The sequence below is a fragment of the Rana temporaria genome, chromosome 7, assembly GCF_905171775.1.
Source record: "Rana temporaria chromosome 7, aRanTem1.1, whole genome shotgun sequence".
Lineage (NCBI taxonomy): Eukaryota > Metazoa > Chordata > Amphibia > Anura > Ranidae > Rana > Rana temporaria.
In genome coordinates, this window is record NC_053495.1 from 187,951,916 (window position 1) to 187,969,531 (window position 17,616).

At 47.4% G+C, this 17,616-nt stretch overlaps 1 protein-coding gene across 2 annotated transcripts in view; it reads right to left on the bottom strand.

Annotated features, from left to right (window-relative positions):
• The window catches only part of AK5 (adenylate kinase 5), a 299,264-nt gene that overhangs the window by 16,262 nt on the left and 265,386 nt on the right, over positions 1–17,616 (bottom strand). For both annotated transcript variants that reach the window (XM_040360665.1, XM_040360666.1), the window contains 2 exons: positions 15,122–15,285; positions 3,226–3,342 (listed from right to left, as the gene is read on the bottom strand). In XM_040360665.1, the coding sequence (XP_040216599.1) occupies positions 3,226–3,342; positions 15,122–15,285 (281 nt within the window). The remainder of the gene's footprint in view (positions 1–3,225; positions 3,343–15,121; positions 15,286–17,616) is intronic.

A 17,616-nucleotide genomic window follows, 5' to 3' on the forward strand; every position in this document is an offset into this window, starting at 1 on the left:
AATTATCCATGACCCGACGTGATTGACGTTTTTCACGAACGGCGCATGCGCCGTCCGTGGAATATCCCAGTGTGCATTGCTCCAAAGTACGCCGCAAGGACGTATTGGTTTCGACGTGAACGTAAATGACGTCCAGCTCCATTCACGGACGACTTACGCAAACGACGTAAAACTTTCAAATTTCGATGCGGGAACGACGGCCATACTTAACATTGTTACGCCGCATGTGTCGAATTGATTCCGAACATGCGTGTTTTTTTGTGCACTGGAATTGCATACAGAACCAGCTCTCAAATTTTTGCTGTCGGAAATTCTGACAGAAAATGTCCGATGGAGCCTACACATGGTCAGAATTTCCGTCCAAAAGCTCACATAGAACTTTCCTTGTCGGAAATTCCGATCATGTGTACGCGGCATTAATCTACCAACATGTGAAATTTGAATGACCTATGTAAGTTAGGCCCCTTTCACACTGACACATTTTTCAGGCGGTATAGTGCTAAAAATAGCGCCTAAATACCGCCTGAAAAAATCCTGCCCAGCAGTCTTCAGTGTGAAAGTTTGCTGGCCGCATCTTTGGAGCGGGGTGTTTACCGCTCCTCCACCACTCCTTACCATTGAAAGCAATGCAAAACCGCGGTATTAATCCTTTTTTGGCTGCTAGCGGGGTTAAAACCGCACCGCTAGTGGCCAAATATCGCAGTAAAAGACGACGGTATAGTGGCACTAAAAATAGCGCCGCTATCCCGCTAGCGCACCTCCTGCGCCCAGTGTGAAAGGGGCCTTAATGAAATGTTATGCCCACTTTTGCATTACTTTCAGTACAGCCCTCATAATTGTAATATACTATGCTACCAAAAGTATTGGGACAACTGCCTTTTCACCCACATGAACTTTAAAGGCATCCCAGTCTTATTCTGTAGGGTTCATTATTATGTTGGCCCACCCTTTGCAGCTATAACAGCTTCAACTCTTCTGGGAAGGCCGTCCACAAGGTTTAGGAGTGTGTCTATGGGAATGTTTGACCATTCTTCCAGAAGTGCATTTGTGAGGTGAGAAGTGGTTGTAAACCTTTACACATATCCAACCTGGGGGTCCTTTTGTATTGGGGTCTACCCATTCTGTTTGGGATTTACAGTCATGCACAAGATTTATAATGTTGAATCTGTTAAAATATTGTTATGCTTTATTAACAATTTGTTTCTTTTTCATATACACCTAAAGTGGATTGAATAATGCTCCTTTATACCTAACAAATGAGTCCTCACATCCTTTCCTGAAAAAGCCGGCACGGCGAAACATGTTAAAATATATGGACGTGATGTGAATATGTATTTGATTACAGCAATTCATTGTCAACAATGATGTTTGTGTACACCTATGGCTATGATTACATTGTATTCATTACTTTTATGAAATTGTTTCTTAACCACTTTACAACCGCTGAACGTCAAAAGACGTCCTTGGCTTTGTGCAGTGATATCTGAATGATGGGTGCAGCTACAGGCATCATTCAGATATTACTGTCTTCAGCCGGTTGATTCTGTGCACAATAAAAATGTTCAAAGCTGAAGTTCCGCCGCTTGATCGTTCTTATCGGCAGCGGGAGGGGACGTCCCCCCCTTCCGCCGCTATCCGGTGCTTCTCCGGGGTCTCCAGTGCCATCAGGGGCCCGGAGAGCGAATCGGCCGGCGCTGCCTGGAAATCTCTATCACCAGTCATCTCTATGACCGTCGGAGGCCTGGGCGCGACGTTATGACGGTACCCGGAAGTAAACAAATCGCGGCTTTCGGCATGTGATCGGTGATTTTTTTTTCACCGATTTTATGCTTGTAAGCCTGGAGGAGAGATGTGGGGTCTTATTGACCCCACATCTCTCCATAAAGAGGACCTGTCACAGTGATTCCTATTACAAGGGATGTTTACAGCAGCTGCCTGTCACCCTGTCATTGATTTGTACAGGTCTGCTAGCTGCTGCCAATCTTATCCACCTGTGCAACCCACCACACAATACACTTAAGGCCCCTTTCACACGGTTCGGATCAGTAATGATCCGCCCCGTGAAGCTCTGCTTGCTCAGCGGGGATCGTTCCGTTGATCCCCGCTGAGCCGGCGGATGACAGGGCGGTCCCCGCACACTGTGCATGGACCGCCCTGTTATTTCTCCACTCTCCCCTATGGGGGGATCGGACGAACACGGACCGTCTGTCCGTGTTCACCCGATCCGACCCGCCAGACGGATGGAAAAGTAGGTTTTTCCTCCGTCACACTTTGGCGGATCGGATGTCAGCGGGCATGTCACCGCTGACATCCGCGGCTCCATAGAGGAGCACCGAGCGCTGATTCAGGTCCGCCTAAAAGATTGGCAGGCGGACCTAAAAGGGGCCGTCCGTGTGAAAGAGCCCTAAATAACATCACCGTTTACTCACTGACAATACTTGTCCTGGCCGGGAATGCCTGGAGGAGTACAATCCCCACCCCCTGCTTGTGATTGGAGAAATTATAAATCCCACCTCTTGTGTCCAATCACTGTGTTGTGATTCGTTACAGCACAAGCTGATTTTTGGGAAGGGGGGGGTGTCCCTGAATGGTAGTTTAAAAATGTGGTCACCCTAATTAGAAGGGCTCGTAGGAGTTCTGCAATGCACACCTGTGAAGGAAGAGATATAAGCAGTGGTGGCTGGTTGGTTTTTGTTTGGGGGGCGGCAAACAACCAAACCCACCCCCCCCCCCCCCCCCGCGCTGCTGTCTGCCGGTTGGTCCACTGGCACTTACCCCATCTAGACGTCTGAGGAGCAGCAGCGGGGACTGTGCATCCTTGTATGGGCTCTTCTACGCCTCTCTTTCACCGTCTCCTCCCTCCTCCTAGGCGTCCAATAGGACCGCCTGTTCTTTCAGCCAATCGGGTGACGGGTATCAGACCCGTTACCCGATTGGCCGGGAGAAGGATCAGTGTTGCCACAGCGAATAATTATTCACTGTGGCAACACACCTGGGCGGGAATGGAGCGCACTCTCTGCGACCCGATCCCACTCTATTTTGAAGACTATTAGAGCCTCTATGCATGAATCTATCCATTGCATATAGTGGAATAGCGAGGAGAAAGGGGGCGGCACCTGGACACCCCTAATGGACTGGCCGCCACTGGACATAAGGTGCATTGCAGATCCCTCCACCTGGCTGGTGCTTGGAGAATCTTCCTATAAACACAACAGAGATGCTCACCTTGCATTCAAACTCCTCAGCTTGCCTAATTTCGCAGGGGAAGCTGTCCAGCAGGAATCCCTTGGTGGTCCCAAGCGATGAGCTAATTGCATCCTTCAGAATGTCCAGAATGATGTCCTATATAGAGCAGAGGTACATCGTTATATCCCCATAGAGTTCAATAAAAACAAACACAACTGTGCCAAAGAAATCAAAGGCTTATAGACAAGAAATAAGAGACAGCAAGAAGCTCACAATGTGCAGTGAAATCAGAGCAAGGAATTTCAGTACAGGAGAGGAGACCCGGTACAAATGTGCAAGAATGAATGGAAAGCTGGAGGTCAGCTTTACAATGACACTAAACTCAGATTTAAAAAAATTCTATTCAAGTATACATTCTTAAAGCAGAACTAAAGCCTCTGATAAAACTGAGAGCAGGCTGGCTTTTTTTTTTGGTCTTCTTTAGAATGTACACTAAGCTGTGCATACGCAGCTCAGTTTACATTCCAGCAGACACCCAGTGTGCGGGTGCCCTGTCGAATAATGCCCACCCGGTACTCCGCATGTGCAGCACTTGTGCAGTACAAAGCCGCAGAACATCGGAATTTACGATCAGCTGTAGACGGCAACTGCGCACAATAGCCAACATTGTGTCACACACTCCCGATGCTCGTGCAAGTCTGCAAGGGGCGGATTTCTTCATGATGGACACGTGTGAGGGGCGGACGCCTACAGATGGGGGCGTATTTTGTAATGATGGCCTGTGCTATTGCTTGTGTTAGCTAGCTAAACAATCTTAACAGCACTGCCCATCATTACAAAATGCGCACCTTCTGTAGGCATCCGCCCCTCACACGCGCCCATCATGAAGAAATCCGCCCCTTGCAGACTTGCACTAGCACCGGGAATGTGTGACACAATGTTGGCTATTGTGCGCAGGCGCTGTCTACAGATGATCGTAAATTCCGATGTTCGGTGGCTTTTTACTGGTCCGTACTGCGCAAGCGCTGCACATACGCAGTACCGGGCGGGCATTTATCCACAGGGGGCATTTCTCGTCAGAACACTGGGATGATTGGACTCCTGTACTAGCACAGAAGTGACATCATCTCGCACCTGGCCATGAAGACGGACCACCCAGAAGAAGTGGGTAGAAGATGCTGGCACCTGTATGGGACCTCAGACAATTGAAGGAGATGGAAGTGTATTAGGAGCCTGAAACATCACGTCGCTCATCTGCTGTTCATTCCTAAAGATTGTTACTTCATGACGTTTTTTGTCTGGCCAAATGTGAGTAGCCTGACTTTTGCTTCTTTTAAAGAATAAATCCACACATTGCAACAGTGAGCACTTAGTCTGTGATTATCTCTTTACATGCACCTGTCCTTTGCGGTTTGGTTGTCTTATGAGGATCTAATACATCAGTCTGGTTCCTGTTCATGACCTGCCTATTTGATTTGCTTTATTGACCATCTGTTAACTCAGTGGTCCATATATGAAGGTGAGAGTAGCCATCTACAACGGTGGAGGGATCACTTCAAAATTTTGGTGGATTGTCACGTGGTGGAGATTTATTTTCATTTAATTCACTCATCTTCTGACACTTATGGACTTTTGGACTGTTTGTTTGAATTGTATTTCATTTTTAATATTTTTTTTTTTTTCCTAGAGCAGTGTACATGACTGCAACTAACATGCACTGCTTAACAACTGGAAGTAAAGAGAAATGAGAAGTACAAGAGCTCATGAAGGATGTTACAATGGAGCAGAAAAACACAGTAGGAAATATAGAAAATTATATTAAATACCCACTGTAATTTTCCTTTCCTGATGCCAGTCCATAGAAGCAGATGTGTGGTAGCATGCTGCCATGTTGGCACTAGGAGAATTTATTTTTTTATCAAATACTTACCATAATTTTCCTTTCCTGGTGCCAATCCATGGTAGCATACTACCATGTGTACACTATATTGTGAAAAGTATTGTGACACCTGCCTTTACATGTACATGAACTTTAAATGGCACCCCTGTCTTGACCATTCTTCTAGAAGAAGAATTTGTAAGGTCAGGCATGGTTGTTGGACAAGAAAGCCTGGCTCACAGCCTCCGCTCTAATTCATCCCAAAGGTGTTCAAATGGGTTGAGGTCAGGACTTTATGCAGGCCAGTCAAGTTCCTCCACCCCAAACTCGCTCATCCATATCTTTATGGACCTTGCTTTGTGCACTGGTGCACTGTCATGTTGTTAATGGCATCCCAGTCTTAGTCTGTATGGTTCAATATTGAGCTGGCCCACCCTTTGGAGCTATAACAGTTTTAACTCTTCTGGGGAGGCTGTCCACAAGGTTTAGGAGTGTGGCTATGGGAATGTTTGACCATTCTTCCAGAAGCGTATTTGTGAGGTCCTTGCTTTGTGCACTGGTCCAAAAAGGGGGGAGGCGGGGTATGGTGTGGGATTGTTTTTTAGGGGTTGGGCTTAGCCCCTTATTTCCAGTGAAGGGAACTTATAAGGCGTCAGCATACCAAGACATTTTGGAAAATTTCGTGCTCCCAACTTTGTTGGAACAGTTTGAGGATGGCCCCTTCCTGTTCCAACATGACTGCGCACCAGTACACAAAGCAAGGTCCATGCAGATATGGATGATCGAGTTTGGGGTGAAGGAACTTGGCTGGCCTGCACAAAGTCCTGACCTCAACCTATTTGAACACCTTTGAGATGAATTAGAGTGGAGACTGCGAGCCTGGACTTTGTGTCCAACATCAGTGCCTGACCTCACAAATTCTTCTTCTAGAAGAATGGTCAAGACTAGGATGACATTAAAGTTCATGTGCGTGGAAAGGCAGGTGTCCCAATACTTTTGACAATATAGTGTATGCTGCTATGTTGACACCAAGTAAATGATGTTATGAATAATAGATTATAGGGTCATTAAGTAGTAGTTGTGTACCGATTATTTTTGGAGACTAAGGATATTGTTTAGAGTCACTTTAACGCCTGTACATGTATTGGTAGATTACAAATGCACTTAAAGAAATCTTTTATTTGCATGTGATAATGGAAAAATCATTCTGTCTTTTGCTGGTTGACAAGGACATGTAGGGGCCTAAATGCAATCCTACCTCTCGAATCTACAAGACAGGAATTTATGAAAAGTGTTGACTCCTATCAAGAGAACCTTTGTTGCGGCAGCCATGTTTTATCTCTGTAACCTTTCATTAGAAGAATGATTTCACTAATGTATTTTATGTCGGCCACAAGGCACTGAAGCCAAGGATGGATAATCATCTTTTTTCCCCTTTCTCTTGCATTCTCCAGCAAAGCGTACTTTGTGTCATAATCATTTTGTTCGCAGTTTCCTCTCCTGTTAGGAGGATTTATCTACAACGTGTCAGCGGCCTTTTTACCCACCACAGCTTTTCTCATCTTAAATGTTTTCAATGGAGGAAAACTGACAGATGGAGTCGCTGATAAACATGAATTACTGAAATTAAATTAAAAGGAATTTGTAAGAAGAACAATACAGTAGCTGACAACGTTTACTCCTCACAGCCACCAATCAGACTCAATCTTGCTTTGAAAGTTTTAATCACTTGCCGACCGCCCTATAAACACTTTTACTGCTACAGGGCGGCTGCACTGCGCAGGATCACATACTGTATATATACGTGACCCTGCTCTTCCGGGATGTCGGGCGCGAGTGCGCACTGGCTTGCTCCCGCTGTGAATCTACACAGTGGGAGCTAATCAGAGGATCCGGCTGACCCTAGGACCGCTGGCACCCACCGATCATTCTGTACACAGGCAGGTCGCCGTTCTGGAAAGCAGGAACGTGGATCCTAGTAAAGGCACCTCCCACAGTTGGAAAACACTTTTTAGGCACACAGTTAACCCTTTGATCGCCCCTGATGTTAACCCCTTTCCAGCCAGTGTCATTAGTGCAGTGACAGTGCATATTTTTTAGCACTGATCACTGTAATAGTTTTCTTTTTTTTGTTTATAGCGCAAAAAATAGAAACAAGGCAGACCGCTGTTCTGTCATGGAGAAAAATAGAGATCTTGTGTTTCTGCTAAGTAGGGCAGTGGATCGTGTCAGTAGGACAGTGGACGGCATCAGTAAAGCAGTGGACAGTGTCAGTAGAGCAGTGGACGGTGTCAGTAGGACAGTGGACGGCATCAGTAGAGCAGTGGACGGTGTCAGTAGAGCAGTGGACGGTGTCAGTAGGACAGTGGACGGTGTCAGTAGAGCAGTGGACGGTGTCAGTAGAGCAGTGGACGGTGTCAGTAAGACAGTGGACGGTGTCAGTAAGACAGTGGACGGTGTCAGTAAGACAGTGGACGGTGTCAGTAGGACAGTGGACGGTGTCAGTAGGACAGTGGACGGCGTCAGTAGGACAGTGGACGGCGTAAGTAGAGCAGTGGACGGTATCAGTAGAGCAGTGGCCGGTGTCAGTAGAGCAGTGGATGGTGTCAGTAGAGCAGTGGATGGTGTCAGTAGAGCAGTGGACGGTGTCAGTATAGCAGTGGACGGTGTCAGTAGGGCAGTGGATGGTGTCAGTAGAGCAGTGGATGGTGTCAGTGGTCGGTGTCAGTGGGGCAGTGGTCAGTGTCAGTGATCTTGGGGCTTTAAACCGTGTTGGTATGGGGGGGGGGGGGCGGTTGTGGTGTCAGTTGTTTTTTTATTTTTCAATTAAATTTTTTTAACTTTTTTTTACAATTTTATTTTGGAATATTTTTTTTTTATCAGCCCTGTTGGGGGCTTTGGTGACATGTCAGGGGTCTAAACAGAGACCCCTGACATCTCCCATTTGAGACAGAGAAAGGACATAGGACACAGATTTCCCAGTCCTTTCTTGAAGATGAATGGAGGGGGGACAGCGGCTCCTCTCCATTCATAAACTGAGCATAGTAACACACAGGTTACCCTGCTCAGTTATCACAGGACACAGATCGATCGGTAACGAACGCTCTGTGTCCCATTCAGAAAAAAAAGGGCCGGTAATTGACATACCGGCCCTTTTCTCCGCTCTCCATCCTGACAGATCCCCCCATATTTGCAGGACAGTTTATCAAGGGCAAAATTTCAGTAAAAAAATACACTAAAGTAAATTTTTGGGCACACAAATGCAATATATTAGCCATTTTTTTGTTAAAATATATAAAATTAGGTTATGCCGAGTAAATAGATACCCAGCACATCAAGCTTTAAATATTCATGCGCCCGCAAAATGACTATGAACTACGTGGACTGTGATCCACGTAGCTCGGCGCTTCTCTCCGCCGGGCGCAGCGTATCTAAGATACACTACGCCGCCGTAACTTATTTTTTTTTTCCGAATCCTCAAAGAATTCTCGCCGTAAGTTACGGCGGCGTAGTGTATCTTTGGCGGAGTAAGGGCGCGGAATTCAAATGGCTGTGATGGGGGCGTGTTTTAGGTAAATACGTTGTGACCCGACGCAAACAACGTTTTTTTTTAAATGCGCATGCTCAAAATTAAACCGGAACAAGCCAATGCTTCCGACGGCGACGTCATTCTACGCAAATCCCTATTCGCGAACGACTTATGCAAACGACGTAAAAAATTCAAATTTTGACGTGGGAGCGACGGCCATACTTAACATTGAGTACGCCACCATATAGCAGCTTTAACTATACGCCGGAAAAAGCCGAACGCAAACGAGGTAAAAAAATGCGCCGGCCGGACGTACGTTCGTGGATCGCCGTAACTAGCTAATTTGCATACTCGACGCGGAATTAGACGGAAACGGCACCTAGCGGCCGGCGGTTAAAATGCACCTAAGATCCGACGGCGTACTAAGACGTACGCCTGTCGGATCGATCCCAGATGCCATTGTATCTTGTTTTGTAGATACAAAACAAAGATACGACGCGGGAACTTTAAAATTACGCGGCATATCAATAGATACGCCGACGTAATTCTTTTGTGGATCTGCCCCATTGTCTTCAATCTGGCGTGAGCCTAAATATGTAACGTGTATCGCAAGCAACATTTTCATATGTAGACACCCGGAATGGGTGCATTTACATTCATGTGTGCGTGAAGGTGGAGGGGAGGCAGGCTTAAAAAAAAATTGTGTGTGTGGGGGGGGGGAGTGGTTAAGTGATTGGGTGTAACATTATTTTTTGACATTTTGTTTTTTTTCACTGAAACTTTATTCATTTCAAATAGAGGACAAAAAGTTCCCTATGTGGTAATATATTTTTAAGACTGGTTTAATCACACATCATGGTCTCCTGGGCCCCTTCCACGCGAGGCGGATCCGGCCAGCGGAGTCCGCCAGCTCAGCAGGGGGTCCCTCCTTTGATCTCCGCTAAGCAGAGACAGGTCCGTCTCTGCTCACTGAACGGGGAGAGGCCTGTCAGAGCCCTGCTGATCTCTATGGGAAGATAGGACTAAAATGGACAGCATGTCCGCTTTTATCAGATCTCATCCGATCCGCCAAGATGGATGTTAGACGTATCGCCATACATCTGTCTTGAGCGGATCGGATGGCAGACGGGTGTCGGTGGACACATCTCCGCTGACATCCGCCTGCCCATAGGAGTCAATGGATGGCCTCCTCAGATCTGCCTGAAAAACGGACAGGCGGATCCAAGCGGGCTTATTGTGTTAAAGGGCCCTTAGACTCCTGATGTCTCACCTGCCTTTCATTGAAGCTTACACAAGAAACCAGAAGGGATATTGTCCCTTCTGGGTTCTTTGCAGCTAGAGAGAAGATCAGTGAACGGATGTTCCTCGGCCAGAATATTAATTCATTCTTGTCATTGGAATGAGTAAAGCATTAAATGCACCTCAGTGTTTTTTCTGCCAAAATACTCCTTTGCCTGAATGTTCTAGAGGTGAGTTTTGTTTTTTCTTCTTCTAATATGCCATTTAAATGCCTATGTGTGCAGGGCCACAAAGGGCAACACAGAGGTGCGTTTAGAGCAGTGGTCTCCAAACTTTTAAAACAAAGGGCCAGTTTATTGTCCTTCAGACGTTTGGGGGGCCGGACTGTGGCCAGCAGAAGTGGAAATTTTCCTGGCATCAATGGAAATAAACATTGCCACATTTGGTATTAATGGGAGCAATAGTGCCCCACTGTTGGTGTCAGTGGGAGAAATGGTGCACTACTGTTGATGTCAGTTGGCAGAATAGTGTCTCATATCAATGGGAGGAATATGTTTCAAGGGCCAGATAAAGGCAAGCAAAGGGCCACATTCGGCCCCTGGTCTGCAGTTTGGACACCACTGGTTTAGAGGCAGAAAAAAACAAATGTTTGTAAAAGTGGCATTTCTTTTACATCCTGTGTGGCCTTAAAGGAACACTAAAGGTTCATTTTTTATTAGAGAAATTGATTGCTATAAGCTAGAGAATTTAAATATCACTTACCTTGTTTTTCCTTTTGACCTCTAAAATACATTAATCCAGGTTTGAAAATGCCATTTCCTGTCTCTCCTCTTTATGCTTTCCACCAGCATCTGAGCTGTTTTGCATGGTGGAAAGCAGAATGTGCTCACCCCCTCCCTATGACTACAGCCCTGCGTGAAGATGTTCTCTTATCCCTCACAGGCATGGAGGCTAAGCCTAATGGGAACTGTAGTTCCCATTAGGCTGTGATATAGCAAGAATGAATGCGCACCGCAAACCAGGAAGTCAGTGAGAATAACGATTCAGGAGTGACGGAGGTGAATAAAACAGCTCGATTTCAACAGGTATCAAACTAGTTATAATGAAAAACATTACTTTTTACTTTATCAGCTACTGTCAGACTTTAATTTAAGAGGAAAATATTTTTGTCTTTATAACCCCTTTAATCTCAATAGGTTCTGATGGAGGTTGCCATTGTTTTACTCACAATCTGTAAATTCTAGTACTTGTTCAGCATAATTGTGGGTGAGACGACTGTCCTGGAACAAGTAAGCAGCATGTAAGTCAACAGCTTCCACTAGAGCAATTCCCCTTTCAGAATAAGCGTGAGTGGATAACAGGACCCACTCAATTATTTAGAACATACTACTCTTGAAGAGGATCAGCGGCGGCCCGTCCATAGGGGGCGCCTGGGCGCCGCCCCCCTCCCCCAAGTCAGTAAAAAAAAAAGAATAAAAAAAAAAAAAAATTTTATTTAAACATGTCCCTTTAAAAAAAAAAAATCGAAAAAATGTCCTTATGTGCACTGTGTCCGAGCGCCGGGCGCCGGGCAAGTGCAGATTGAGTAGCGCCACGTCTGTGCAATCATGAGATTGCAGATGTGGCGCTACATTGGCAGAAAAAAAATGCCTTTGTGGCGGAGCGCATCGCGCCACAGCTTCCGGCGCGATTGACTTGGACTTGAGGCCGGGCGCGTGCACGGCACCCAGTATATTTCTGTGCCTGTGCCGACGTCAGGAAGTGACGTCGGCACTCTGCAGACCAGAGGGACGCACCTCCGTGAGCCGGGCATGAAGGAAAGGTAAGTCTGCAGCCTTATACATTCCCCTCAGCAGCAGAGCAGTTTTCACAGCAAAGCTAGCTGCCTTATGTTCAGTGAAGCTAGCGGCCGCCCCCCCCCCCCCCCTTATTAAACTTCTTAATTCTATTTTGGACGAAAATAGCGGTCGGCTCCTGGTCCTGAGAGCAGAGGGACCGAGAGAGCCTGGGGAAGAGGAGGACACTTCCTGGACACTGGCAGGGTAAGTGTTACTGACATGTGATTGTGCGAGGAGGTGAAGGAGAGGGACAGACGAGCAGCTGAGAACCGGAGTGTAACAGCCTGTCTTCTACACAGACAGGGGAGAGATCACTCTGACAGGAGACACGTGGGTTGGGGATGTACTGTACAGTATAATGGTGTGGGACATAGCAGATATACTGATCAACCCACCCTCTCCATCTCCCTCCCCCTTCCTACACCTCCCTCCCCCTCTCTCATGACCCCCCCTTCTTGCTACACCCCTCACCCCCCTCTTTCTACACCCCCACCACCTCTCCCCACTCTCTCACTACCCCATCTTCCTACATCCTCCACCCCCTCTCTCACTACCCCCCCCACTTTCTACACCCCCTCTCTCACTACCCCCCCACACTTTCTACACCCCCCTCCCCCACTTTCTACACCCCCTCTCTCACTACCCCCACACTTTCTACACCCCCTCTCTCACTACCCGCCCACTTTCCACACCCCCCCTCTCACTACCCCCCCCCCACTTTCTACACCCCCTCTCTCACTACCCCCCCACTTTCTACACCCCCTCTCTCACTACCCCCCCACTTTCTACACCCCCTCTCTCACTACCCCCCCACTTTCTACACCCCCTCTCTCACTACCCCCCCCCCACTTTCTACACCCCCCTCTCACTACCCCCCCCCCAATGCCTACACCCCCTCTCACTCCCCCCCCAATGCCTACACCCCCTCTCTCACTACCCCCCTCTTCTTACACCCCTCTCCTTCTCTCTCCCTCTTCCCCCTCTCTCACTACCCCCCTATTTCTACACCCCTCTCTCACTACCCCCAATGCCTACACTCCCTCTGTCACTACCCCCTCTTCTTACACCCCTCTCCTTCTCTCTCCCTCTCCCCCCTCTCTATCTACCCCCCAATGCCTACACCCCTCTCTCACTACCCCCCTCTTCTTACACCCCTCTCCTTCTCTCTCTCCCTCTTCCCCCTCTCTCACTACCCCCTCTTCCTACACCCCCCAACCCCCTCTCTCACTACCCCCCTATTTCTACACCCCCTCTCTCACTACCCCCCTATTTCTACACCCCCTCTCTCACTACCCCCAATGCCTACACCCCCTCTCTCCCTCTGTCACTACCCCCTCTTCTTACACCCCTCTCCTTCTCTCTCCCTCTCTATCTACCCCCCACGTCCTACACCCCCCTCTCTCACTACCCCCCAATGCCTACACCCCCTCTCTCACTACCCCCCAATGCCTACACCCCCTCTCTCACTACCCCCCAATGCCTACACCCCCTCTCTCACTACCCCCAATGCCTACACCCCCTCTCTCCCTCTGTCACTACCCCCTCTTCTTACACCCCTCTCCTTCTCTCTCCCTCTCTATCTACCCCCCACGTCCTACACCCCCCTCTCTCACTACCCCCCAATGCCTACACCCCCTCTCTCACTACCCCCCAATGCCTACACCCCCTCTCTCACTACCCCCCAATGCCTACACCCCCTCTCTCACTACCCCCTCTTCTTACACCCCTCTCCCCCCTCTTCCTACACCCCCCAACCACCTCTCCCCCTACCCCCCCATTTCTACACCCCCTCTCTCCCTCTGTCACTACCCCCCCCCACTGCCTACACCCCCTATCTCACTACCCCCCTCTTCCTACACCTCTCTCCCCCCTCCCCTCCTCTCTCTCCCCCTACCTAAATCCCCTCCTCTCACCCACCCTCTCCTTCTCCATCCCCCTCTCTCGTTTACCCCCCTCTTTACCCTCCCTCTCTCCCCTTCCTCCATCTCTCTCCTACTTTCCCATCTCTCTTTCCCTCCTAGACATAGACATACAGCGGCAAGGTGGCTTCGCTGCTCCAGATCAGGTAGGGAATACACACTGCTGGCGACCCGGCTGTACTGTGACTAAACACAGGAGATGTCGATCACCGGGTGCACCCGCCGATCATCTTGAATTTACACAGGACAGAGCCCTGCCTGTGTAAACAAGGTAGAGCTCTGTTCTGTCAGCGGGGAATAAAATTCAGGACTTCCCTTAGTAAAAGCACCAATCACAGTACACACACACAGGCTAGGCACACATTTAACCCTTTGATCGCCCCTAGATGTTTAACATCTTCCCAGCCAGTGTCATTAGTACAGTTACAGTGCATATTTTTAGCACTTATCACTGTATTAGTGTCACTGGTTCCCACAAAGTGTCAGCTAGTGTCCAAATGTCTGCCGCAATATGACAGTCGCTGATCGCTGTCATTACTAGTAAAAATAAATATATATATTTTTATTTTCAAAATTGTCTGTCTTTGTTTATAGCCCAAAAATAAAAGTGACGCAGAGGTGATCAAATACCTCCAAAAGAAAGCTCTATTTGTGGGAAATAAAGGACATAGATTTTATTTGAGTACAGCGTTGAGTGTGGGTGGGGACACAGGGGTCCTATGATCTTATTGCCCCGGGGCCCCGTGAGTTGTCAGTCCGTGCCTGGTTTGGGCTGCTCAATCTAAAATGCCTGGGCCTATTATTTGTCCCAGTCCATGCCTGATGAGAGATGTCAGTACAGGAACATGAATTTAGTGTATTTTATCAGTATAATGAGTGATGTCAGTAAGGGACATGAATTGCAGTGTATCAGTATGAGAGATGTCAGTACAGGGACATTGCAGTGTATTATATCCAGATGTGAGATATCCCTCCCCCCAATGCAGTATGTCCACAGTCTATGGTAATCTCATGCAGTATGTCCGCAGTCTATGGTAATCTCATGCAGTATGTCCGCAGTCTCTGGTAATCTCATGCCCATTTAGAGTCCTTCATTACTAACAGTGTAATTTTTTAGTTTGTTTGCGCCGATCTGTAAGGCTGCGCTATATACCATGATTTGTGATGCTGGGGCTATATACTCTGTCCTGTGATGCTGAGATGTATACTCCTGACACTATGGGTGGAAGCAAGTGGAATACAGGGGACGGAGTGGGTGGATTCGATAAGAGGTGTGGCTTATGACAAGTGGGAGGGACCACATGTGGAAGGGCGGGGTCTTGCGCCCCCCCATCCTAAAACTTCACCAGCCGCCACTGAAGAGGATAGCTGCTGAGTGTGGCTTGAATGTATTGTATTGTATATAGTTTACTGTATCAGCATTCAGCAGACCATTCACAATGCTTCTGGTAGGGGTTGCAGACTTATGTTACATGATGCTATGATGCTATACTGTGCTTGTCGTTGCCATTTAAATTAAAAGTATACTTACCATCGGCACCGGATCCCCGTGTTCCATGAGATCCTTTATGAGTTTACTTCTTTCCGAAGGCATGGCCAGATCACTCTGCAGCAGATCACCTATAGACAAGTAGGTGAAGCCGTATTTCTGTGCTAATTTTTCACACTGAATCCCTTTACCGGATCCCGGACCACCTGCCATACAAAAGATTATAACGCATTACTAGTACAGACATCAAAGAAGACTGTCAATCAACAGAGATTTATTACATCTGTGTTCTAAACATAGTCAGGTTAATGTAAAGATGAATTGCATATGGAAGGGCAATATATATATATAGTATCAGAGTAGGTGTTTAAAAATGCACCAATGTGGCAGGAAATTGTGTCGGCTGAAGGAAGGTCAATATATTCTGCAAATCTGAATTAATTAAAGGTTATTCAGCTTGTAGTTGTCTAGCTGTGAGTTTAATGCATGCTGTTTATACACACTGCGTTGTTATCATGAATCAGCTCTTGTATAAGTTTCCTATATACTGGCTTTTATTCTGGTCATAGTATAAGATCTAGATACTTATGATACGTATGATACATTTTCTTTTCAAGGATACAAGTTTTTTTTACAACAATAGAGACAAAGGAAAACATGTGAAAAGGGGTCGAAAGCTGCACCTGCTGGTGGGATAGAAATATATATTTTTTTCATCCATATTAAATAAAAATCTGAAGCCTATAGATAGCTAGATTCAGAGAGACTTAGGCTGGCGTATCAGTAGATAGTACAGATATACGCCGTTTACGTAACGCATTAGCAGGCCTAAAGTTATTCCATCAAATAGCTAGAATAGTAATGTTAAGTATGGCCGCCGTTCCCGCGTCGAAATTTGAAAATGTTATGTCGTTTGGGTAAGTCGTCCGTGAATAGGGTTTTACGTCATTTACGTCCACGTCAAAATCAATAGGACCGTGCGGCGTACTTAGCCGCAATGCACACTGGGATATGTAGGCGGACAGCGCATGCGCCATTCGTAAAATACGTCAATCACGTCAGGTCAAGCTCCATTAACATAAAACACGCCACCTCAGCCGAATTAGAATTAGCCGCCCTTACGCCCGCCCGATTTACGCTAAGCCGCCGTAACTTAGCAGGCAAGTACTTTGTGAATCATGTACTTGCCTCGCTAAATTATGGCGGCGTAGTGTAAATGCCATACACTACTCCGCTGCAACTATGCGCTCGCCATCCTGAATCTAGCTATTAGTGTCAGCTTCTAGTAAAGTCAGTAATTAAGAAGAAAAAAAATATAACAGAAGAGACTCAGTGGAGGGAGATTTCGGCAGCATATTTGGAAAGTATAGAATCACAGTATATATAAAATAATATGCAAAGTGGTTGGAGGGAAGCTTCAGAATGGCAAATATGTTATTACAAATTATGTGAGCAGACTGCAGTTCCCCTTTAAACCTTTTTTGTATTAAACAAAGATTTGTAAATGTACCACTAGATGGAGCTCTGTATTTCCCTCAGTCTCCATCAACCGCTCTGCCTAAAGAGAGTTCCAGGAACAATATGCAGGGGGTAAGTGTAATGAATTAAAGGAAACCATTCATAAGGGAAACAAGGGGGTTGTCATTACTGACCTCCCTTTAAAAAAAGCTAGGAATTGGGTTTTAATGTATAGTGACTGGAAAATGTATAATAAAAGGTTAATGTACAGTGAAATGGAAGGACGTGGTACCGAAGGGACACTAAAGGTTCCCGTTTAAAACAAAACAAAACAACAAACATGTTATACTTCCCTCCACTGTGCAGCTCGTTTTGCACACAGTGGCCTTGATCCTGGTCTTCTGGGATCCCTCGGCAGCTGTCTCGGCTCCTCCCCACATCAACTAACCCCCTTCATGGGAAGCACTCTCCCAAGGGGGTTAGCTTGCGGGCGCGCTCCCGTGATAAAGCTGGCGGCCATAGCTGCCGATTGTATCACACGGCCCTGCCCCCCGGCAGGGATGGACTGGCCATTGGGACTACAGGGAGTTTCGCGGTGGGCAGATGGCTCAGTGGGCCGGCTTCAGTGACAGCGGACCGCCGCCCCCCCTCCTCTCCCTCCGTGCAGCGCTCACCTGGGGGTAACAGAGAAGCAGGGGGAGGACCAGAGGAGCAGGGGGGACAGAGGAGCATGGGGGGGGACAGAGGAGCATAGGGGAGGGGACAGACAGCTGACTCAACAGCTATGGCCTGGGAGTTTCTCACTTCTGCCTAATCTTGTCCCATAAGGGGGGGCACCAAACTGATTCTTTGCCCCAGGGGAAATAATGTCTAGCTTCCCCACTGGTACTGCCTATAAGAGTACCAGTGCCAGCCGTTCTACTTTAATAAAGCAGAATGGCTAGTGGCTAGTGAAGGGGGAGAGGGGGCTTGGGTGGTGGGGGGGGGGGTGCCGGAGTTGTCCTACCCCCATGAGAGAGACCTGTCAAAGTGGGCCAGTCTGGATGACGTCCAGGGCCGAATTTTTGTCCCAGTCCAGC